At 41.4% G+C, this 24589-nt stretch overlaps 2 protein-coding genes across 2 annotated transcripts; one reads left to right on the top strand and one right to left on the bottom strand.

Annotated features, from left to right (window-relative positions):
• Window positions 1–4297: 4297 nt before the first annotated feature.
• Window positions 4298–23507, bottom strand: Pramel40 (PRAME like 40). The gene is made up of 4 exons (XM_011249642.2): window positions 23472–23507; window positions 6745–7059; window positions 5689–6279; window positions 4298–4865 (listed from the first exon to the last, which is right to left on the bottom strand). The coding sequence occupies exons 2-4, from the start codon at window positions 7029–7031 to the stop codon at window positions 4298–4300; spliced, it is 1446 nt and encodes a 481-aa protein (XP_011247944.2). The 5' UTR covers window positions 7032–7059; window positions 23472–23507.
• On the top strand, window positions 14704–18981 carry Pramel39 (PRAME like 39). The gene is made up of 4 exons (NM_177913.4): window positions 14704–14777; window positions 15858–16171; window positions 16626–17216; window positions 18113–18981. The coding sequence occupies exons 2-4, from the start codon at window positions 15885–15887 to the stop codon at window positions 18456–18458; spliced, it is 1224 nt and encodes a 407-aa protein (NP_808581.1). The 5' UTR covers window positions 14704–14777; window positions 15858–15884; the 3' UTR covers window positions 18459–18981.
• Window positions 23508–24589: the final 1082 nt, after the last annotated feature.

Raw genomic sequence — 24589 nt, 5'->3', positions numbered from 1 at the left:
ATTTAAAAATAGGGTACAGAGGTCAACAGAGAATTTTCAACAGAGGAATCTCTAATGGTCAAGAAGCAATTCACAACATATTCTACTTTCCTAGTCAAATGCAGATTGAAAGTACTTTGAGAGTCCATCCTATAAAGATCAGCATGGTTAAGACTAAAAACTCAAGAAGCAGTACATGCTGGTGAGAATGTGGAGTAAGGGAGACAGTCTTCAAATTCTGGTGAGTGTGTCAGCTTTATACTACATTTGTAAATCAATATTGGTATTTCTCACAAATAGTTCTACCTCAAAACCCAGTTATATCACTCCTGGGTAAATACTCACAACATGTTTCCCCATAATACAAGGATACTTGCTCAACTACATAGCACCTCTATTCATAATAGACAGAAAGTGGAAACAACCCACCTGTCCCTCTACCATAGAATGGATAAGGAATATTTTGTACATTTATGCCATGGAATACTGGTCATCTATTAAAAATATGGAATATTATATGATTTTCAGGCAGATGGATGAAACTGGAAAAGATCATTCTGAGTGAGGTAACTCAGACCCAGAAGGATGCATGTTATGTAGTCACTGTTAATGCATTATTACTTATAGAGTATAAGATGACCATGCTACAATCCAAATTCTCGAACAAACTAAGTAACAATAGGACACAAGGTAAGGTGATTGAATCTCACTCGGAAGAGGAAATAAAATCGGTATCAGTGGTGATTTCTTAGGGAGATCTGTATAGGTGAGGGTACAGGGACAGAAACATTTTGGGGTATCAGGTATGGTGGGAAGGGCCAAGGGATTTAGAGATTTGGGAGATAGAAAAGAAATCCATGTGGGGGCATTTCAGGGAAAAGCAAGAGACCTGGGATGGAGCAGGCTGCCTGGAGTATATGGGAGGGACCTTGGCTGAGAGCCCAGCAGATGGGTATAAAGAGATGAAGTAACTACCACCTCTAGCTAGGCAGGATTTCCAATGGAGGGAGGGGGACACCAATCCACCAATTCCTATCCAAAAATTTCCCTGCCTACAAGATATGCAGGTATAAAGATAGAGCAGAGATTGAAGGAATAAACAACCAATGATTAACCAAACTTGAGATCTACCCCATGGAAGAGAGCCAAACTCTGACACTCTTAATGATACTTGGTTATACTTAAGGACAGAAGCCTTGCATAACTGTCTTGTGAGTGGCTTCATCCAGCACCTGATGGCAACAGATGGATACCCACAGCCAAAAATTAGGCAGAATTCTCAGAGTTTTGTGGAAAAGTCAGAGGATAGAGGGAGCCAGATGGTGAAGAGATCAGCCCAGGGCTTTTACCAAATTTGACCAAACAGCAGAGCTTAAGGACCCAGTCATTCCTGGAAGACAGATGAGGTCATGAAGCATGTAAGCACCCCTACCTTCCTGGATTACATTTCTCAGGAATCCCCATGGGCACAGCGTCCATTGTCACCTATGGACAAGAGAAGTCCTTGCCACCTCATTTCCTAAAGACCAATCAGTTTAAAATTCATACTGTGCCTAGTTACTGTATAAAAACTGGCCAAATGGGCCATGTTGGTTTGGGGCCTCTTCTTGAGGTGCATGACGATCCTAGCATACTGGAACAATACATTTCTCTTGACTTTGAAATCATCACCTTTTATGAGTTCTTCACTCGAGGGTCCCCATTAGCTAAGGGTCATCAGAGCTTTACAACAGAGTCAAGCATTCCAGAAGGAGACCTACATAACTAAGTCATGTGGACCCATTGGGAGTTCACACAGACTGAACTACCGATCAAAGAGCATGCATGATCTGGACCTAGGCCTCCTACTCATATGGAACAGATGTGAAGCTTGGTCTTAAATGTGGGTCTCCAAAAATCAGATTGGGTGTTTTCTCCTTTTGAACTTTGTTCTCTGCTTTTGGAACCTTTTCCCCTTGATGGGCTGACTTGTCTGGCTTCAGTGGGTGAGGATGCATTTAGTCCTGATGCAACGTGGTGTGTCAAAGTGGTGTGGAACCTGGTAGGGGTGGGGAGTGTGTGCCTCTCCTTTGCTGAGGACAGTGGCAGAAAGAAATGAGATGAAAAGGTCAGAGGGTAGAACTGGGAGGAAAAGACAGGCAGGAAGTGATCAGGTGATAAAGTGAATACATAAATGAATTAATGAAAACAAAAAGAAATGAGAAACAGGGAGCTAGACATGTTAGCATTTAAACTTTGCCCACCACAAACTGAACAAAAACAAGTTTTTCCTGAAACATGTTAGCAACATATATTCTCATGAACCACTTATAATTACACTAAATAGTCATGAAATATGCAATTATTTTGATATAAGGCAAAGTTCTGAACATTGGATTGAAGTTTGGTGCCTTTAGTTAGTATGTACTTATAACTGATAATTAGTATATGTCAATTACACAAAGAATGTTGTTTCAGTCAGACATTTCCCTAAGACATAAATAGGTAAGGTTATATTTAGTTCTTATTTCTCTCCCTCTGTACATTGTTTCTTTCTCTTCTCTGATCAAGATATGCGTAAAGACTATACTATAGAAATTGTTCAGGTTTTTTTATTATTTTGATTTTTATTTAATTATTTTGAACGGTTTTGTTCCTTTCCTGATCAGGGATAAGATGAGGTCAAGAGACATCAAAAGGAAAGTGCTCAGGGACTCTAGCTCCCTATCAAGAGGAAGTTTTTTGATTTTTTATATTAGGTATTAGATAAGTAGATAGAATGCTACTGAATTCCTGCTCTGAATTCTCAACCTAGAGGGTGCTGAGATAATTGTTACATATTATCACACCCTGTTAATTTGGTTCATAGATCCTGTGAATGGCTAGGTAAACATTCTATGAAATGAAGCTCATCCTGACCATTCTTAGAATGACTCAGGATATTGCTTTATCATTGGCTGATCTATATAGTGACTATCTAAAAAAAGGAAACAATCAAGCAAACCAGCAACACACACATGTACACAAAATGTTTGAATTGTAATGAATTAAAGATAATGCCAAAGTCGTAAGCTTTTGTGCAAAATAAATTCCTGATTCCTTTTGATTCTCTATCAGTGAGTGTGTTTACCATTCTCAAACATGGACCTGTATGGATCAAAAACTACGAGTCCTGGTTGGTCTTTCAGACAACTGGAGTTCAGCTCTAGACAAGCACCTGGTAGCTGACAACCATCTATACAACGTTCTGATGCCTTTTTCTATCATGCAAGGATACATGCAAATAAAAGAGGAATATACATTAAATCCATACAGAAATAAATATTGCAGAGTGACAAGCTACTAATTTCTTCTCACTCACCCATGGTGAAAGAGTTCAAACTCTGGAGCTCAGAGCATCTTACAATATTGCTCACCAATGGAGCTCAAAGGATATGCCTAAAACTCCACATGCTCCCTTCACAGAGACACAAGTGCTAATGAACAACATCACCATTTTAATTAATTGGGCCATTTTTTATTCCCTTGTGAAATTGAGTCCTTTTTTTATTTAAAGACTTCTTCAGCTGGTGGAATAGCTACATGTGTATTATGTGGATTTGTGCATGTGAAAGGTGGGATCCACAGAGGACAGAAAGGAGGGTCCTAGCACCTGAAGCTTGAGTTCCATTTGACAGCCACCTGGTTATTAGCTCTGAAACAGAACTTTCGTTTTCTGCAAAAGCAGCATGTGCTCTTCACCGGTGAAGAGTCTCTCTAAATCTACATGTTGTTTGTTTTAAGAATATGAAAGCATGTTAATTGTGGGAAAATATCAGGTGAGTTCACTGGTCTTAAGGAACAAGGTCAGGGAATTGGACATTCAGACAGGGAGAAAGGGTGTGAGGGAAGACAGAAAGAACGAGTCTGAGAGAGTTATGTTCTTTATTTTTTTTCTTCCTCTGTACTTTAGGCCAGCCTAGAAGTTCATATATTTCCCACCATAGCTGATAACTTTATCCACTTTCCCAAGATTGTGAATTGTGACATGCCTGGCCTCAATGTGTACGTTTTTACTTCTTTCCAGAGGGTGATTGTTGTAGTCTTTTAATTTAGATGCTTTATTCAATTCAGACAATAACAATGATGTTTAAACAAAGTAATCATGTTCTAAGTTTTCAATAAATACAGAGTAACAAATTATTTTATTGATAGTTTACAGAAAAGGGGTATAATGACTAGGCTGAGTGAGATTTTTTTTCTGTTCTTTTTATTACAAATGAAGATGGAAAATACAATTTTTTTTTATAAGATATGAGTTCCAAACCTTATTTTTATTCCAATCCAGAATGTTCCCATTTTACTGCCAGCAATGACAAAGGTTGGCCACCTGGTCAAAGACCCAGCGCTCCCCACATGTGTGGCAGATATCTGTAGCAAAGGAGCTGTTCTTGGGCTGCCTTATTGCTCTCAGTGTATCCATGAGATCCTGACAAACTTGGGCAAATCTTTCTACAGAGACTTGAGCAAATTCATCATAGCACTCCAGAGGGGCAGGGTATTGTTCCACATTCATCTTGCTCCAGTTGGCTGTGTGCTGCAAAAGGTCCTTCAGGAAGGGCATGGAGAATTCATTGTTGTAGAAGTTGATATTGGAGATCTGAGAGCATTGTTTGAATGCAGGTAGGAGGACACTGAGCTGGGAGTCCTTCATCCTACACCCCTGCAAATCCAGAGTCTCAAGAATGCCTGCCACTTTCATGAGGAGACCCCTCAGAGGCATAAGATCCAAATCCAGTAAGACCACACCTCTCAATTCCAGATGTTTTAGCTGAAAGAGGCTCTGACAGCAGGCAAAGGAATCCAAATCTCTCTGTGAAACCAGGGAGTAAGTAATGGAGAGGGTCTTCAAGGGTGTCATCAAGCACCTAGAGGTAAAGGAGACAGATGGTTAATTCTGGCAAATGGCATTGGAGAGGTTTGGCAGGGATATTCAGAGTGGTAGAAGGAATCAGGTGCCCCAAGATTAGTTTTACTAAGTCATTAAGGATATCATCTATGATGCTTCCTGTTGGAAAATGCTCAGTCATGTCAACCTCATAATTTATCTCCTGGCCTCACTCTAAACCTGAGAACCAGTTCATCCCCTAATCCCAGATAGCACACAGAAGAAATTCCATCCCAATAGAATTCTGACAGGATCTCAATATTTGCTGTGTGTTCACTGAATCTGCATTCTATCATTCCCTCTGCAGTCATGTTGCTCTCATTTACAGCCCAAGCTCTACATCCTGCCCCATGTATTCAGCACTACTGTGTTCAAAATATTTAACCCATGGGAACTGGGTGATGATAGAAGGCTATTCTAACAGATCTGAGCATATAGCTCCTGTTTACCCTGTACTTGTGAGTCCCCTGACTTCTCACTACACACTTCCATTCCTCTTCAGTTTCCATTTGATTGGGCGGCCATGATTCTAGGAAGAAATACAACTGATCCTTTCTAGATCTGACCTACTCTTTACCTCAAATCACTTTCCTACTTCATGAGTGCTCATTTGAGACACTGATTTACCTTGTAAAATTTCCCTTGTATAACTGAGTATTCATGGAAACAGGACATAACTTCCAGTCTTTGGAGTCTCTAAATATTTGTTCCTAGTGACTGGTTGGCATCATGTCCCCATAACCCTTAAGAAAAGAGAGACAGATTTGCTCTGATAGCTGAACCAGCTCTCCATCATGGCTTACCCTAGGACCTGATTCATCTGGGATCTGAGAAAATGGACACAGAACATGAAAAGATGCTGCAGACAGTTGAATTTGGAGAACTGAGAAGCAAACTTGTTGATACACTTGACTTCGGTGACTCTTGTTCTATTGGGTAAATGGAAGTCGATTTTGTGGAGGGGTGCCAGGAAGACTTTGCGAAGATTTCTCATCTGCCCAAAATAGGGGGCAAAACGTGTCAACTCTAACAGAGTCCATTCAGTATTTAGTTCTAACTCCATGATGTGCTCTGGATCAAAAACGTGGAAGATATGTCTGAGAGCTTTTACTGGCAGAGTCCAGATTTTCATCTTTGTACAGCAGAAATATAGGGAGCCCTTTCTCTCCTGGGCCCACTTCAAGAACCATATTTGTGCTTCATCAAGGCAGGACCTGATGCACAGGTCAACTGTGACCTTCAGACGCTGCCTCAGTGCATATCTGGGACGGACCTGCAGGGCTTTCTTTTCATCCAAGATCTCTGCTGAATAGTCACTGTCTTCTGAATCAGTCCATATGTTCCAGAAGCTATGGTGCACATTCCTCAGGTCGAGAAACTGTAGCTTTTTCCTCCTGCAGGTGAAACATAAGAATGATGACAGACCCTGAATTAGCTTTTACTACATATATCTAAACTCGTCTCTCTTCTGTGCTAAAGTGTACATTTTTTTTTCAGGACCTGATATCCAAGTTGGACTCAGGCTTGCTACTGAAGCTTTCCTGTGCTTCTGTACACATGAATACTTTTCTTTCAATAAGGTACACTTTACTTCTCCTTACTTATATTATTAGTTCTTGTGGGAATGTCAGGGATAGGCTCATTCCACTGTGAGGCCACATTTACTCTAGTCCATATTCAAGGCTAATCCATATCGAACTGTGCTCAGTACAAGTAAACAGTAGCTGTCAAGAACCCTGTATCCCTGCCTGATGATGCCATCAGAAGCATCTGATCCATTTATGACAGATCTAATCTCCCTGACAATGTCTAATGTGTACTCCTTCTGCTCCCTTCTACAGGACTTGGAAATTGCTTACCTGGGGTGAAACCCTATGGTTCGACGAATGTCTACTCCATCTAGCACAGCCTGCAATGTTTCCACGTCAGTAGTCCTCATCAATGCACCCACAGGGAGACAGTGGAAAGGCCAGGCTATCACCAATGCCTTTATGAGCTTGATATGTCTGCCATCAATGGCCTCCTTGAAAAGTGCTGGGAAGAGTCCATGGGCCATCTCCTCCAGATCAGACATGCCTAGAGCCTCCTCTCTCACCAGAGTCTGAATTGCCAGCTTCTGGAGTGTGGGTGGGGTATGAACATTCATCTTCTTAAGGTCTCCAATCAGAAGGATCCTGGGGAAGGAGTCAGAAATGCATATACGTTTAAGAGAATATTTATAAAACTTCCTCACCATCACATCAACCACTAAGCTTCTGAGTTACTGCTCATGCAATGGTAGAGACATCAATTTATCTCTTCATCCTAAGACATCATAGAAAGACAGTCGCCCACACTGTCATCATGGCAGCCTCTCTATCACCCAAATGGGTATATAAGTTTTGGATCATAAATTTTGTATGTGACACACTCTTTAAAAAAAGAAAGAATGAAAGTAATATTGAATTGACAAGACTCACAGGACTTAATGTGGATGGCCCAAGACAACATGTGCAGCACAAGAGAGATAGAACCTTAAGAGACCAGCCTCAGTGGATAGGCATGTTCCCCACGTGAGGGAAGGGCCCAGTCACCCATCTCAAAATTTTTAACTTAGAATTGTTCCCATCTAAAGAAAAACTTGGACAAAAAATGAATCAGAGATTGAAGGAAAGACCATCCAGAGACTGCCTACCCTGGGATCCATCCCATCAGCAGACACTAATCCCCGACACTATAGTTGGTGCCAAGATGTGCTTACAGATAAGAGCCTGGTATAGCTGTTCTCTGAGAGGCTGTGCCAGCATGTAAGACAATTGCAGACACTTATAGGCAACCATTGGACTGAGCCAGGGGAACACAATGGAAGGCTTAGGGAAGAACAGAAGAGGTGAAAGAGATTAAAACCCCATAGGAATAACATCAATATCCACTAACTTGACCCCTCAGAGCTCTGACGGATGAAACCACCACCCAAAGTTTGTACACGGGTGCATCCACGGCTCTGGATAAATATGTAGCTGATGATTGAATTATCTGATATCCATGGGAAGGGAGATGCTTGGTCCTGTGGAGGCTTGTTGGGGACTGGGTGTGTGTGTAAGGGAGTATTGTCTTAGAGTCAAAGTGGATAGATGATGGTCAGGGGCTGCCAAAGAAAAGACTGGGAAAAAGAACAACAATTCAAATGTAATTAAATAATCAACAAAAAAAAGGAAAAAGAAAAAAGAAAAAAAAAATCCCAAAACAAAAATGCAACACACAACAATCATGGAAGCAGTAAACACACACACACACACACACACACACACAACACCCTGTGTCTTGGATCAATATTGATCCACTAAGCATGATGATGACAATGGGTTTCTATAATTTTCAGGGTTTTCTAGGTCCCAAATACAGACCATATCAAAAAAATCAAAGCTGTGTGAAAGCGATATAAAGCAAAGCCTAATGTAAGACATTGAGTGAGACATTAAGACACTCCAAGTGTAACTCAAGCTATTGTGAGTTAAAGGTGTTCAAAGACACATGGTCCCCTGGTCTCCAGGTGAGCCAGTGACTCACAAAAACAAGCACAAACATTTGAGTGAATGGAAATGTGAGGGAACACACTAGTAATGTTAATACTGAGGAGTCTTATGAGTCAAAAGGTTATTGCTTTTCACCCTACCCAATGCCACATGGCCATTTGTAGGACAACTTAAACAAAATAGAAAATCAACCATAATAATGAAATCACCTGGTTAACATATACGTTTGTGATGAAGCTAAAACTTCATTTGAAATTAAATCCCAGGTGTTCAATGTATTCCTCTAAGAAGAAAAAATTAACATGTTTTGTCCTAACTTGGAGTCTAAATGTCTCTACATCAAACCGCATGACCCAGGGGAATATCATTACCTACTAGTTCTGAACACTGTAGACAGGTCTCTGAGTGCTGGTCAAACAAGACGGTTATTCAGGCTGCAGTTCTCTGAATGTGTTCTCTGGCTCCAGTGAAGCCTTTATATACCTCTCTGCTCACCACTCCCTTTTGTAGCCACACCCACCAATCCCAAACTGGAATTGGAGTAAATGATTAAACTCCACCCTTTTAATCATATTTGTAACATGCAACCTTTTCAGTGATTGAATCAGAGCTCTCAACCTCATTTCACAGCTCATGTGGGGAGGTTATGGAACAAGGGGAACACATCTCTATTGTTGAAGAGAGTGCAAACTTGCACAACCACTTGTAAGATCAATCTGGCAGTTTCTCAAATAATTGAGATTCAATCTACCTTGTAGACCCAGCTTTACCACTCACAGACAGAAAGCCAAAGAGGACCCACAATGCCACAAAGATACTTGCTTGACTATGTTCATAGTAGCCATCGTTCTACTGAAGATACCTTAAGGCCTTCTAAAACACAGCAGAACTGATGCACATATGAATTTAGAGAGCTTGAAGCAGCGGGCACAGGGCATGCACAGATTCTACCTCATGACAGTATTGAAAGAAGCTCCCATTCCGAACCCAGAAGCTGTCTCCAATCTATAAAGTAAAGTCTTGCAAATGAAACACTAAACTTGTTAAATGGAATTTTTTTTTTTTTTTTTTTTTTTGGTTTTTTGAGTCAGGGTTTTTCTGTGTAGGCCAGGCTATCCTGGAATTCACTTTGTAGACCAGGTTGGCCTTGAACTCAGAAATCCGCCTGCCTCTGCCTCCCAAATGCTGGTATTAAAGATGTGCACCACCACTGCCTGGAGTTAAATGGAAATTTTCTGTTGAATGCAAATCCTACTCTTAAAAGAAGACTAATTAACCAGTTGTAGGAGGGAAACAAAACAAACTCAAAGACAATTTAGCAGATCTGAGTGTTAGAAAGTTGTGTTATACACTTTTGTTTATTTATATTGTTCTGCTTTTAGATTATAAATTCTTTCTGTTTTTCTGGGATTTCTGTGTCTTTGAATGTATTCTGTATTTCTTTGGGATTTTTTTTTGCTGTTGTTGTTGATGATTCTACTTTATATTTTTGATGGGTTGGCTCTCTTTTTCTGTTGGCTTATTTATATTGTCCTGTTCCAAGTTGTGTGTTTTTCTTTTCTTTTGATTTTCTGTTGCTCTTTTTGTTTATTTGTTCATTTCTCTGTTTGTTTTTCAAGCAGGGTCTCATTGTATGTTAAACTGTTCTGTAACTCACTTGCTAGGCCAGGCTGGAGGTGGTCCTGCCTCTTCCTCCCCTGTCCTGGCAGTACACTTGTGTTCTGCCACACATGATTCTGGATTCTTTAAGTGCCTGTTTCTCTTCTCAGGAGAGATACAAAGGGTGTGGATTGAGATGGAAAATAATGTGGGAATGACCTCAGAGGAGTTGGGGGAGTTGAAACCATAATCATAACACGTTGTATGAAAAAAAAATATTTCAGTAAGGGAGACGCAAAGAAAAGGGGAGGGAGATATGACTGAGTAGTTAGAGCACTGGCTTCTCTAACAGATACCTCAGGTACATATCCTAGCTTTTGTGTGTCAACTCCTGTGTTTTTGTCCCCCATGCTCCTAACTCCTGAACCATCTCTTTATCCCATATCTGATTAACATGAAGGAGTGCCAGCTTAGCACATTGTCTACAGATAATGCCACTGAGATAGGAACTAGACAGGTTGAAGGCTCATACTACACAAAGAGGCAGAGATAGTATCTTCTTTAATTTGCGTGTAGACAGGGTTATAGATGAGGACTATTTCACCTAGGCAGCCATAACGAATAGCATGGGGGTTCATTACAGGAAAGGATCTCAGTATCCAGACTTGATAAGTGAGGTAGTACAGTTTTGGAAGCTTGAAAATTGGGAGCTATAGAACTCTTGATCATGAGAGAACCCACAACATGGAGAAGGCCAGTGGCTCCTTGAATGAGACCCAATCTTGAGGAAAGTGCCTCAAGAGAAGTTGTTCCAAGACTTGTAGCTAGCAAGACTTTTCGTTGTGTACACTGGACTGGAAGGAAACTGATCTATATTCTGTACTTTCATAGGAAACAGTGTCATTGATGCTCTCCCCCTGGAAGAAGTGATTCTGGAATGACCCCTGAGGTTACTCTCTAGGCACATCTGGTAGAGATTTTCAAGATATGCAAAGGTTGAGGATCAAGGCTAGATGTGACCATTGTCCTGTGACAGCCACATTTCTGGGGAAAATCAATGGGAGAGGCCAAGATCATCAGTTCCTTTGGATTTTGAGTCTGTAGTCTCTGGATTTTGCCTGTTAAATTCAATTGTCAGTCAAGGAAGAAAATGGTTGCTCATAGCTTTGGGCAACAAACAGGTGTTGGTGTGACCCTCACAATGTTCCTTCCCAGGTCCTACTGGTGTCGCTCAGAGGTGAAAAAGAAAGGAATTGTGTGTGCTAGGAAGATGTGAATGGCTAAATACTATAGGCACGGTTGTTGAAGCATCTGCTATATCTGCATAGGTGATAGAGAGCACCAAGCTACCAGAATAAAAGCTCTGGGCACCTGAATAGCAAGGGGGTTAGAAGTTTCATGGCCAAACAGAGAATAGTGCTTAGTAACAGGATCTCAGCCACAGTCAGGTCCAGAGGAAACCCTCAAACAAAGACAGATGTAAAAAATACCCCCCAAAACCCCCACAAACAAACAAGAAACACACCAGATCAAGAAAAACTTTGAGACTTTCCATTCTTCTACTCTGATGAGCATGGAACAGAAGGTCAACCTCACCAGGACAGGGCTCCTTGAACCTTGGTGCAACAATACTACCCAAACAACAGATTCTACTGTGCATGAAATTCCCCAAGGACAGCCTGGACAAGCTGCTCAGAGGAACACAGGTCAATTTCAGAAAATCTCTAGAAAAAAAGTTATTGCAATATAATATGATCAGGGATCTATTGTCTCCCATTGAGCACAAAGCCTGGACCTGAAGAAAGCTTTTGCCCACCATTGGGTATGTATACAAAGCCTCCATTCCAACTCTGAGGTGTGACATTGTTTATGCATGCTGAAAAAGTGTGTACACATCAGTGTCTGAGTTTGGTGACTGTAAATGGGATGGATCACCAGGTGAGCCAGTCTCTAGATGGTCGTTTATTCAGTCTCTACTCCACACTTTGAGTCTGTATCTCCTTCCATGTTCCCCCCTTTTGTCCACCCCCTTTAAGATAGATAAAAGATCCACACTTTGGTCTTCCTTCTTCTTGAGTTCCATGTGGTTTGTTAATTTTATCTTGGCTATTCTGAGCTTCTGGTCTTCTGGACTAATATCCACTTATCTGTATGCCCCAGTGTGGGGAAATGGCAGGGCCAGGAAGCAGGAGTGGGTAGATTAGTAAGCAGGGGGAGGGGGAGGGCATAGGGGAAGGATGTTTTTCACAGGGGAAACCAGGAAAGGGGGTAATATTTGAAAATGTAAATAAAGAAAATATCCAATGAAAAGGTGGGTCATTGTCTTTATCTCTAGACAGTGTTACCTGTGGCTCTTTCATTAAAAACTGTAGTGCCTATTAACTCGGCAAGGTCAATGCCCCTAGGCTCCGGAATTCCCTGGTCATGAGCCCCATCCAGCTCAAAGTCTCTTTTCTCTTGGTCCCATTTTACTCTGAAAATCTTTCTTTCTACTTTGGATTTCTTCTTTCTTTTCCAAGGAGATCTCGTTAGCATTTTGGAGAAAGCCTTTTTTTCTTGACCCAAGGAGTTTTACTGCAGATATTTTAATTCATGAAGCCAGAACAAGAGGCTGAGCTGCCAATCAAACACCCAGCTCCCATTGTTGGTATTTGAATGGGAGACACAGAATTACATTATGTAGTTTGGGGGTCATCCTTCATCAGTTCACTGAAACTTGCACCACCACCCTTGATAGCTCTCCTGCTCTTCTGTACATGCTGACTGTCTTAGTTCATTTGTGAATTGGTGGATCAGCTAGGGAGTGTGCATGTAGAGTGGGTGGACTGTAAACTGAAGTGGTCTCTGTCAGTACAGCTGTGGGTACCACTACTGAACTCAGGCTTGACAGCAAGTGCCGTTCCCCTCTGAGCCATCTCACTGGCTCTTAAGCTCCCTTGAGGTTAATTTAAGAATTTTATTTTGTGTTTTGGGTACTTTTTTGTTTGGTTTTTGTCTCTCTGTCTGTTTGTTTGTTTGATTGATTTTTGACAGGGTTGGTCAGTTTACCCTTCTCTGGTTCTTTCTGAACTCAAGTTGTATACTAGAGTAACCTTGACCTCAGAGCTTCTCCTGCATCTACCTACCTAATCCTGGGTTTTAAGTCTGTACCTGCACCATCTGAGAAATTTCATCTTGTTTGTGTATTTGTTTTGTTGTTTTTAGACAGGGTCTCTTTGTTTAAGAGCCCTAAATGTCCCATAAGCCACTCTGAGGAGCAGTCTGGCCTCGAAATCAAAGATGCTCCTGCCTCTGACTGTAGTGCTGGGATTTATGCCCTGTGCCACCCTGCCCAGCTCTGGTTTAATTTTGTGAAAGATCCTCACTCCATAGATTTCACTGGTTGGGGTTTAGTTATTAAGATAAGGGTAGCTCTGAACTCCCTGAATCAGTCAAACTTTGACTCCTGAGGGGAGGGAATCAATGTGTATGCTCCCATTCTCAGTATAAATGTATTGTTTTAGTAAGATTTGTTCTATGTGTAGGGGTGCTTTGCCTACAACTATGAATGGGCAGCCCTCTCATGGCTGCTCCCCTAGAAGGTCAGAACGCAGTTTCACAACTGCTGGAACTGGAGTCACAGATCATTTCAAGCCACCATGTAGATGATAGGAATAGAAGGTTGACAGGTGTTCCTTCTTTCTAAGCCAAGTCTCCAGCCCAAGACCCACATCCCTGAGGAATGTTGTTAGGCTGATCCTACTTGTCATAATCTAAGTTGCCTGAGCAGCCAAGGGCACCATCTCCCTCACACCTTCCTGTTCATGTTTGCCTTTGTCCATTTAGAAAGCAGGTCTTTTAGGGATCAGACTATACTTCAGCTTACAGTTTGGCTGAAGATGACATTCAAATGAGCCTCCTACCTCCCACTTCCAATTTTGAGCTTACCAGCATGCCCCATCTTGTCTGTTGCACAGAGAGTTTTAGAGAGGAATCCTTGAATGCTGGGTAGCTCCCTACCAACTGAGTACACACACAACACCCTGGCCACTATAGTAATGGAATCAATCCTTGCTCCTACCCTACCTTTTGCGTGGCTGCTGCTGCAGTTTACTGACAGAGCATCCACTCAAGCCCTTTAGCTCCAGTACCTATTCCTAACTCTGACTCTGTATTCTGTCCCAAATCCAGCTAAAAAGAATACCTTTGAATTATGGTATGTCTCTGATCAATAACAGATTAAACCCTTAGCTGATGAAAACTAAAAATGACTCTGGTCCCATGAATGAAATCCAACCAGATGTGTTTATTCATAACAGTAATCCTAGCAATAAGAAGGATTCTGAGGCAGAAGAATTTCTAGAATTAGACTTCTAAAACACCCTTGGCTTCTGAGCATGACAAGATCCCTGGAACAAATTGAAAACTAAGTAAACCTTAAGTAAATGAAAGAACAAATCAAAAAACTTGATGTTATATGGTTAATTAACAAGTGGAATGTTCATATTTATCCATGAAACTTTGGGGGGGGGATGAGGAAGAGTGGAGAGTATGTGAATACAATTCCTTCTGATTTAACCGATGAAATGATTAGATCTTTGATCTGGAATTTGAAGGGTGGAGATTAAACCAGGAAATCCAATTCCAGTTTTGGTTGGAGGGTGTGGCTAAAATAGGGAGGGGTTAGCACAGAGGTATATAAAGGCTCCAGTTGATCCAGAGAACACACTCAGAGACCTGCAGCCTGATAACTGCCTGGTGCAGCTGGGACTTGGAGACCTATCTGCAGTGCTCAACTGGTATGTACTGGTTTTTCCTTGGGTAATGCAGTTTGATGTAGAGAAGTTTAGAGTTCTTTAGAGGAACAGGTTAAAGACCTTGGGTTTCATTCCAATTGAATTTTTAGACTCATCACCGACATACTTCTGTAGCATCACTGATATATTTCTATAGCTTGCATAGTTCATTAGTGTGTTTCATATAATTTTTTGAGACAAGTATTCTGTATCTTGTTCAAACTCTCTTAGAACTGGCCATGTGGCTCCTGGGAAGCTGGAAAGCAGTTCATTCTGACTAAACTGTTCCTTCAGGTTTCTTCTTCACTGAATTTGTGTGTGTGTATGTGTGTGAGAGTGAGAGACAGGCTCTGGCTCACACTGTAGACCTGTACACCATGTATCTTTGATTTTCTTCAATGCCCAATTGCTCGAGTGAAACTTTTGAGTTATGCATATGTATTGTCTTAGGCTTTGCGTTTCATCTTTTCCACATAGCTTTCTTCTGTGTACATGATCTGCTTACCAGACCCAGGAAACCCTAAAAATTGTAGAAATGTACTGAAGTCATTCTGCTTACTGGGAATTAATATTGATCTGCATCACAAGGATTTATGTTTGTTTGTTTGGTTGGTTGGTCAGTCGGTTGGTTTTGTTTGATTTTCGATTTTTTTTTTAATTATTTTATGTAAGTACACTGTAGCTGTCTTCAGACACACCAGAATAGGGAGTCAGATCTTGTTACGGACAGTTGTGAGCTACCATGTGGTTGCTGGGATTTGAACTCTGGACCTTCGGAATAGCAGTCGGGTGCTCTTACCCACTGAGCCATCTCACCAGCCCCTGGAATATTTTTTTAAGAATGTTTTTGAGAAAGGGTAACACAAAAAGTATTTTGATTTGAAAATTATGTGCTCATTTGGTTTTTAGAAAGACCCCGGTTGTGGGAGTCTGTCTCTCCACCACCAGTTTAGGTTGAAGAGGTAAATTGATTTCTCTGTCACTGTCAGAGTAGTAACTCTGAAGATTAGTGGTTGATGTAATGGTGAAGAAGTTTTACAAACTTTGTCTTGAAAGTATATTTTTTTCTGAATCCTTCCCAAGGAGCCTTCTGACTGGAGACCGAAGAGGATGACTGTTCAGACTCCGTCCACTCTCCAGAATCTGGCATTGCAGGCTCTGCTGAGAGATGAGGCTTTGGCCTTGTTCTGTCTGGAGGAGGTGCCTTTTCTGCTCTTCCCAGCTCTGTTCAAGGAGGCCTTTGCTGGCAGACTTAAGAAGCTCATGAAGGCAATCGTGGCAGCCTGGACTTTTCCCTGTCTCCCTGTGGGGGCTTTGATGAAGTCACCTAACTTGGAGACCTTGCAGGCTGTGCTAGATGGAATAGACATGCAACTGACAAGAGAATCTCACCCCAGGTGCGTAATAATCAAGTTGTCTTTCAGGGATCATTTGGGTACACAGTAGAGATTGTGGGTTCAGGGAGAATGGCTTCCGATGGGATCATCAGACAGTGGTGCAGGAACCTTGAAGCTATTGTCTTCTTGGACTAAGGACAGTTGTAACTGACAGTTGTCAGTGGATTACAGCTTACTCTAAGTAGCCTCTAGAATGAGCTTATTCCTGGTTTTCCCACAACCACTATTAATGGGACTAAGGAGAAATAAAGAGTACCTTAGTGGAAGGAAAGTGGTCAGGTCTACACATGCAGCTCAGGGAAAGATTCTGTAGCATGCTTGTGTGCACATTGCACTCTGTTTAAAGAAATTATACCTTACCAAAGTGGGGGAGACTTGAGTTTAGAGTCAGGTAGTCAAAGCTGACTGTGGGTAGTCACGTCTGCTGACATTTGACATGTTTCACTCCTGACAGGGGAAAACTTCAGGTTCTGGACCTGAGGAATGTGCACCATGCCTTCTGGGACATATGGGCTGGTGCAGAGGATGGTAGCTGTTCTTCAGAGTCCTTGAATGAGAAGCCTACAGTAGTGAAGGTCCTTCGCAGATATGCACGGAGGAAGCAGCTGAAAGTGGTAGCAGACCTGTGCCTCAGGCCCCGCCGTGATGAAACACAAGCATACTTCTTGAAGTGGGCCCAGCAGAGAAAGGACTCCCTACATTTGTGCTGTATAAACATGAAGATCTGGGCTATGCCCGTGGACTTTGTCTTAGAGATTTTGAATGTCTTTCATCCAGAGCACATCGAGGAATTCGAACTGAACACTGAGTGGAATGTGTTTAATCTGGCCCGTTTTGCTCCCTGCTTAGGGCAGATGAGAAATCTTCGCAAACTTCTCCTGGCACCCCTCTATAAGAATGTCTTCAAGATTGCCAATAGGACAGGAGACAGAGAAGATAAGTGTGTCAAGGAGTTCGTTTCTATCTTCTCCAAATTCAATTGTCTCCAGCATCTCTCCATGCAAGGTGTCCACTTTCTCACAGACCACATGAGTCAGGTCTTCAGGTAAGCAAGGATGGAGATCTGGGTTACCTAGCAGAGAATTTTTTTTGTCCGTTTTAAGGATTATTCATGTACAATGTCTGACAGTCAGCCACCTGGAAAAAATTTTAGTGACCTTTTAGAATATGGCCGTTATGTGTATTGATTCAAAGTCTCAAATAATTACTCCTGAAGCAAAAGACTGAAGGGAGGTAAGGAGTAGCACAGATCTGATCAGAAGAGACTGTAATTCTTCTTGGAATCACAGCCAACAAAATGATCAGAAGTGCTGGCCAGTGGTGGCACATGCCTTTAATCTTAGGACTTGGGAGGCAGAGGCAGGTGGATTTCTGAGTTAGAGGCCAGCATGGTCTACAGAGTGAGTTCCAGGACAGCCCGGCTATACAGAGAAATCCTATCTAGAGAAAAGGAACAAAATAATCAAACAAACAAACAAACAAAAATGATCAGAAGGGAACAGAGAGTTAAGGATGTAGTTAGGAGCTGGGGGAGACCATCAAAGTGAGGAGGTTAGCTCTGTGCTAAGATCTGTGGGAACAGCCTAATATCTTCCCCTACTTTCTCATGGTTTTGAGCCCCAGTACTGTGGAGTACAAGGGATATGAGGGATTGTGTGGAACTGTAAGGGATAGCAAGAGTGACTGTTCAGAAACTTGGATGAAATGCAGCTTTAAATGAGCCCACATGTAATGTCCCTAGATCCTGTCAGGACTCTTTTGTCACAGAACTTCCTCTACGTGTCTTATGGGCAAAACTGGTTTTCTGTGTGGGACTGAAGCCAGCAGATTAAGTGTGGGTGACCTTGGGTCACCTGGTCCCTTCTACAACTGTGTAAACTGCATTCCACGCTCTCCATCACCACTTGCCAGAATTAACCATCTGGTCTCACTTATTCCTAGGTGCTTGATGACACCCTTGGAGTCCCTCTCCATCACTCACTACCAAATTTCACAGTCAGACTTGGATTCCTTCTCTTGCTGTCAGAGTCTCTTTCAGCTAAAACATCTGGAGATGAAAGGCATGGTCTTACAGGTTTTGGATGTGATGCCTCTGAGAGGTCTCTTAGAGAAAGTGGCAAAAACTCTTGAGACTCTGAATTTGCAGGGATGTAAGCTGAAGGACTCTCAGCTCAATGCACTCCTACCTTCCTTCATACGATGCTCTCAGCTCACCAAGATCAACTTGTACAACAATGACTTCTCCATGCCCATCCTGAAGGACCTTTTACAGCAAACAGCCAACTGAAAGAAGATGAATGTGGAACAGTACCCTGCCCCTCTGGAGTGTTATAATGAGTTGGGACATGTCTCTGTAGAAAGATTTGCCCAACTTTGTCAGGAACTCATGGATACACTAAGGGCAATAAGGCAGCCCAAGAGCCTCTCTTTTGCTACACGTATATGCCACAAATGTGGCGAGCCCTGTGTCTATGGTCAGGGGGGTAGACTTTGTTTTTGCTGGCGGTGAACATGGATTCAGAACTTCTGCATGTGAATAAATGACAGTCTTGAGACACATCTCTCATCTGGGGTGCTCAGAGACTGACTTCAGGCAATGTACAGATACTTGGAAAGGAAAGGATGTACAATAATTGGGATTTTGGAGGCTAAGCTTGACATGGGGAGCAGACTTGTGGACTGGCAAAGGCAACTTGGATGTTTTGAGTGGACTCTGCTGGGACAGATTAACTAGATCCTTTGTCATGGACTTGTAAACTTTTTGTTCTTCACTGTAATATATAATTGAATAAATAGAACATGGGTGCTTTTTTAGATGTTATTCCTGAACGTCTGAGTAGAATAATATATCTAACTTTAAGCATTTTGAGCAAATATCCTCTGGAGAGAGTCAAAATGAACACATGGATGCTAGCATGTCATGATTCAATATCTGGGGTAGGTGGATAAAGTTATCAGCTATGGTGGTTCACATATGGATATCTAGGTTGGCCGGTGGTAAAAAAATTTATAAACCCAATCTCTGTGTCTCTCACACTCCTTTTTCCTTCCTTCCTCTCACCCTGTGTCCCTGTCTGCCTGTCAACTTCACAGGCCTTGTTGCTTGGAACCTGTGAACCTGCTGGAAGTTTGCTCACAGAAAATTCCTTTCATGCTCTTCAGAAAAACAAACAAATCAACAAACAAAAGTTCATGAGCCCAAAAAGGCAATGAGCCATGTTTTAATAGTACATGTTGCTTTAGAAGAGGGAAGAATTTTATTTCAGAACTATCATCAGATGCCTCCAGCTGGAACTCAGGCTTCAGGTGTTAATCCCATTTCTTCAGAAATCTGTGGATCCTAGCATTTACAAGCACCATATGTACAATAAATCTGCATATACACAAAATTGAGAACATCTTAGAGAAAGTCACACCATTTCACACAGGTTTCAGAAAAATGAAGTAATTGATTAAAATGATATTGGTCAGTAGCAGTTCCCAGAATTTTGTGTGCCTCCAATGGTATTCCCCTCTACCATAGTGTGAAGAGAATGTGTGAAGTTTCAGGTGTTTTCATTGAGCTTAATTGGGGACCAGTAGCCCAGTTTGTTCTGTTCTCTGGTTTGAAGCCTGCACCTTAGAAGTGTGAAAGAATACTAGTAGTTTGTCCTAGAACAATATCTGTCTATTTGACTGTCAGTCCTTTTTAAGACAGTGTTTGGGACCCTTATTATTGCTCAACAGTCCTATATGATGAGTTTCTCTCTAAAGAATCTACAATACACAAATACATTAACATGCACATACACACACCAAACAAATGAATAAAAAAATTGAGAATGAAAATTTCAAGGTAATTCCAAATATTTTCAGTATGTGAAATAAACTTTTGATTCATTGTTATTCTATACCTCCAAGTACTTTACCTATAGCAATTCGTGATATCCTTAGTTTACCCATGGTGGAAAGAGAAAGACCAGTAACTAGACTTGAGCTATGGTGGTAATTAGTCACTGAGCTGAACCATCAAGTTTGAAAATTTCAAATTATTTTCACAATATGTGAGATGGAGCCCCAAGACATCATCTATGCCAAGCAAGCATAGAACCACTGAGGTACATCTCAGGTTGATTTTGATCAACTCATCCAGTTGTTCATTTCTGTAAGATGCTTTACTTCCAGAGGGTTTTACTTTGTAGCCTATCCTGGCTGATAATTTTGTCTACCTAAGAGGGTTTGCAATCCCTCAGAAATATTTTTCTGGGGCCATTGATTCTTCAGATCATGTTGGGTTAAATTTACAAATCTCCTGCCTCATCTTCTCATACCAGTAAACATCATTTAAAATCAATGCCTGAAATGTCTTTATATGAGGAAAGAAAAATATTTGGTGTCATCTTGGGCCACATGCCTATCTTAGAGACAGCCTGTAGACATGAGATGGGTGCTTGCCCATTTGGTCAAGGTGTGGACACATGGAACCAGGTTAGTAGAGCACTCAGTGTCTGAGAGACCAGACAGTGACTTCATCCAGGGAATCAGTCTCTCTACTAGCTTCTTTGGGCTCTTTGTTGCTGTTGACACAGGCTGTCATGTATGAGCTGCCTCTGCAGTAAGACAGCTGTGTACTCCTGATACTCCTCCCTCTTCTTTCCATGTGAAGGCAAGAGGGCAATATATCAAGCCCAGTCTCCAGCAAGGTTTTCAATGGCCTTTGAATTTGGACCTCTCATTTCAATCAGTAACTTGCAGTATTAAAGGTGCGTTTTACTCTCCAATTTCTCCTTAAAAGAATCCAGTTCCATGTCAGGCGTGGTGGCACATGCCTTTAATCCCAGCACTCGGGAGGCAGAGGCAGGCAGATTTTTGAGTTTGAGGCCAGCCTGGTCTACAAAGTAAGTTCCAGTACAGCTAGGGCTATACAGAGAAACCCTGTCTCGAAAAACAAAACAAAAACAAAAACAAACAAACAAAAAGAATGCAGTTCCACAGAAACTGATCTCACTGCTGGTTTGGTGGTCCACAGTTCCTGTCTCAGGATTCAGGGGTGGTAGCATCAGGGTAAATATTCAAGCTAGCCTTAGCTTCATAATTGGCTGCAGGCTAGGTTAGTCTACGTCAGACTGACTCAAAAATAAAGAAATATGTATGGAAAGTGGATTAGGGCATATCATTTCTAAGATATTGACCCAGAGCACCCATGCTCTGTGTGGGTGGAGAAGCACCCTTATAGAGGCAGGGGCAGGGGGAATGGGAAAGGAGGGTTCCAAAAGGGAGACCTGGAAAGGAAAAAAACTTTTGAAATGTAAACAAATAAAATATCCAAGAACAAAAAAAGAAACAAAATGCATGATATGAAGAATCAACAAAACCAAGAGCTGACTGAGAAAAATCAATAAAGTGGATAAACCCCTAGCCAAACTAACTAAAGGCCATAGAGAAAGAATCCAAATGAACAAAATAAGAAATGGAAAGGGAGACTTAGCTACAGAAACTGAGGACATCCAAAAATCATCATCATATCTTAGTACAAAAGAATTGTACTCTTAAAGTAGAGAAACATTGACAAGATCGAGGATGAAATTGCTTTTATGATATCTCTGTGAAGAGAGAACACTAGAGACCTTTGTCTCAGTCCCATCAGAAAAGCTTCAATCTTACACTAATACAATGTTTATATAAGCTACTCCCTTAAAGAACCAAAGTAAATTGAACTGAAGAACAAGAGACTGTTTCCCATAAGTTAGGAATGGCATTATCGGAAATGCTGTGGACAGTTTTCCTATCAGCTACAAATGCTTCCACAGTTATTTATAATTAAAGTGAAAATAGTTGTTTGGAAGAAAAAATATAAGTAAATATTTTTTATTTTATTATTGACATTTAACAAACAAAAAAAAGAAAAAAGAAAAAAAGAAAAACTACCTTGTTTGCTTACACATTGCTGATCTATTTCAAGCTGCTTAGTTACAAATGTAATTAGGTTCTTGGGAATAATAATTTTATTCATAATACTTAAAATATTGGCTCATGTGAAGGTGTTGGGAAACATATTTTCTCTTAGTATACTCATTGTAAACTTTCATTTAAACCATAGACTATAAGTACACTGTTATTTTTGTAATATTTGGAAGATATAGCTGGGATATATAGGCTGTGGAAGAAAAAGAGTGTTGGAGCTTTGCTCCACCCATCAAATGTGTATGTATGTATATGTACAAAGTTGAAGGTTTTGAAGCTTACTTCATCCACCGTGTGTGTGTGTGTGTGTGTGTGTGTGTGTGTGTGTGTGTGAGAAAGAGAGAGAGAGAAAATATGTATGTAAATTATATGTGTGTGTGTGGGTGTGGGTGTGGGTGTGTGTGTGTGTGTGTGTGAGAGAGAGAGAGAGAGAGTGAGAGAGAGAGAGAGAGAGAAATTATGTATGATCCATCAACACTTCTTGCCAGTCACACTGAGTATTTTGCTGGCAACAGATTGCTTCTTGCCAACCCCATAGAATCAACCTTTGCTCCTTCAGAGAAAAGTCAGCTGGGTGATCAGCTACCAACTCTATGCACAGCCTCAGTTTGCCCTGGATGTCAAAGCTGGCCTTTGAAAAATGAAGATGTCAACATTTTACTTCAGGATTGCAAGCAAACTTTTCTTTCCTAGGCTCAATCCAAGAAGTATGTGCATCACTCATTTGTAAGTTTTCCAAAACAGAAGTCAGCAGTTATCACCTTCACAGTAGGATTTGGTACAGCTTCCTGCTCAGGCTCTTCTACCTACTTCTGGATCTTGGTCTCTCCTGAGCAGCTAGCACCAGCAATTCCAGTCCATGTATCCCAAACATCATGATGCTCATTCTGCATATCGGGTACTCAAAGTTTCTACCTCCTATGGGTAACAGGTGAAGTGTCAGTGGAAAAGAGATGACTTTCCATGGAGTCAGCTCCTCCTTTCTCCTATCTGGTCTAGGCAGTGTTTGGTTTTTCTCCTAGTGCTGAATGTCCACTAACAACCTAATGTTGTTAATGACTTTTTCTGAGCTGCCTCCATAGCCCTGTGAGTTTACTCCATTTTGTTACTCTTTAACTGGTACTACTACTACCTGTGGGAGAGTCAAGGGAAGGCTCTTTCCCTGTACCTACATCTTTACTATTAGTCCACTGTACACTGAACAGTATTTTCTCATCAGAGAACAACATCAGTCAAGGCATCTGCAATCTTGCTAGTGAAACTTCTGATCTACCTCTGTTCCCATCCTGCAAGATCCAGTCGATTACTTCCCCAAACCCCAGTGTCCCCCACTTGATGTTACATTGGCCATGCTTACCTGAGTTGAAATTCATGTGTAAATAGGACATATAATCCACCCAGCATACCTGAAATATTGCCTTCTCGAGCCTGTATATCAAGGCACCACAGGAAAGAAGATGGAAGGCCATGCTGACACCATAGCCTTCACAACCTTAGTGAATCTATCAGTGAAAGCCTCCTTGAACAGTGCTGGGAGAAGATCAATGAGCAATTTCTCCAGAGACAACCAAGGTCTCATACTTCAGTGCCTTCTTCCTTATCAGCTCCAGGAATTGGGGTGGGCCATGAACTGCCATCCTGATTGGTTCTGGGAAAAATTCCAAGATAGAACAAACAAGTAAACTTTAACTCACACAAACACAAATCAGTGTCCAACAAGTATCACTAAAGGCTTACAATCTGATAAAGTTACTAAACATATTCTTTCAGTCTTCCTGTCTCTGGCCTCTAATCTCAGACTAGGGTAGTTGGATGGGTGAAGTGCCAGAAGGTAAGTAGTTCCAGATCAGCCATGCATATGGAGAACACCTAAATAAACCCAAACATTTAAAAACAAAACCAAACAAACAAAGAGTACTCCACACATTGCAGTATATGCCTTTCATCCCAGCACTCAGGATGCAAAGATGTGGAGATTTTTCTTTCTAGCCTGTTCCACACAATAAGTTCCAGGCTACTTAGAACCATGTGGTAAGAGTATTTAAAACACACATGCACACTCACACACAACCACACACCCATACACATACAGCACACATTTTTTGGGATTCTATTGCTGTGGTGAAAAGTCATAGCCAAAGGCAAGCTGAGGGTAAAAAGGTTTATTTGGCTCACCCTTCTACACTGTAGTCCATCATCAAAGCAAGCAAGGATAGAAAAACATGACAGGAACCTAGAAGCAAGAGCTGAGGCAGAGGACATGGCAACTTCTTGCCTTGTTCTTGGTAGTTTGCTTTCTTTTAGGACCACCAGACCAGGAATAGCACCACCATAAGTCAGCTGGACATCCCCATCAAGCACTAAGAAAATTCTCCATTGACCTGCTCACAGCCCATACCTATGAAGCCATTTTCTGAACAGTTGTTCCTTCCTCTCAGATTACTCTAACATGTGTCAGTTGACATAAAACTATCC

This window comes from Mus musculus, chromosome 5 (genome assembly GCF_000001635.26).
Source record: "Mus musculus strain C57BL/6J chromosome 5, GRCm38.p6 C57BL/6J".
Lineage (NCBI taxonomy): Eukaryota > Metazoa > Chordata > Mammalia > Rodentia > Muridae > Mus > Mus musculus.
The sequence above is the reverse complement of the archived record's forward strand: the minus strand, read 5'-3'. Positions and strand labels throughout refer to the sequence as shown.

Bases quoted from the DNA above. Each gene is read 5' to 3' on its own strand.
- Pramel40 (XM_011249642.2), bottom strand. From the start codon at position 7,031: ATGAATGTTCATACCCCACCCACACTCCAGAAGCTGGCAATTCAGACT. The intron at 6,280-6,744 runs GTAAGCAATTTC...TTTCACCTGCAG, and splicing joins ACCATAGGGTTTCACCCCAG to GAGGAAAAAGCTACAGTTTC. The intron at 4,866-5,688 runs GTAAGCCATGAT...CTTTACCTCTAG, and splicing joins CAGATGAATCAGGTCCTAGG to GTGCTTGATGACACCCTTGA.
- Pramel39 (NM_177913.4), top strand. From the start codon at position 15,885: ATGACTGTTCAGACTCCGTCCACTCTCCAGAATCTGGCATTGCAGGCT. The intron at 16,172-16,625 runs GTGCGTAATAAT...CACTCCTGACAG, and splicing joins ACAAGAGAATCTCACCCCAG to GGGAAAACTTCAGGTTCTGG. The intron at 17,217-18,112 runs GTAAGCAAGGAT...ACTTATTCCTAG, and splicing joins CACATGAGTCAGGTCTTCAG to GTGCTTGATGACACCCTTGG.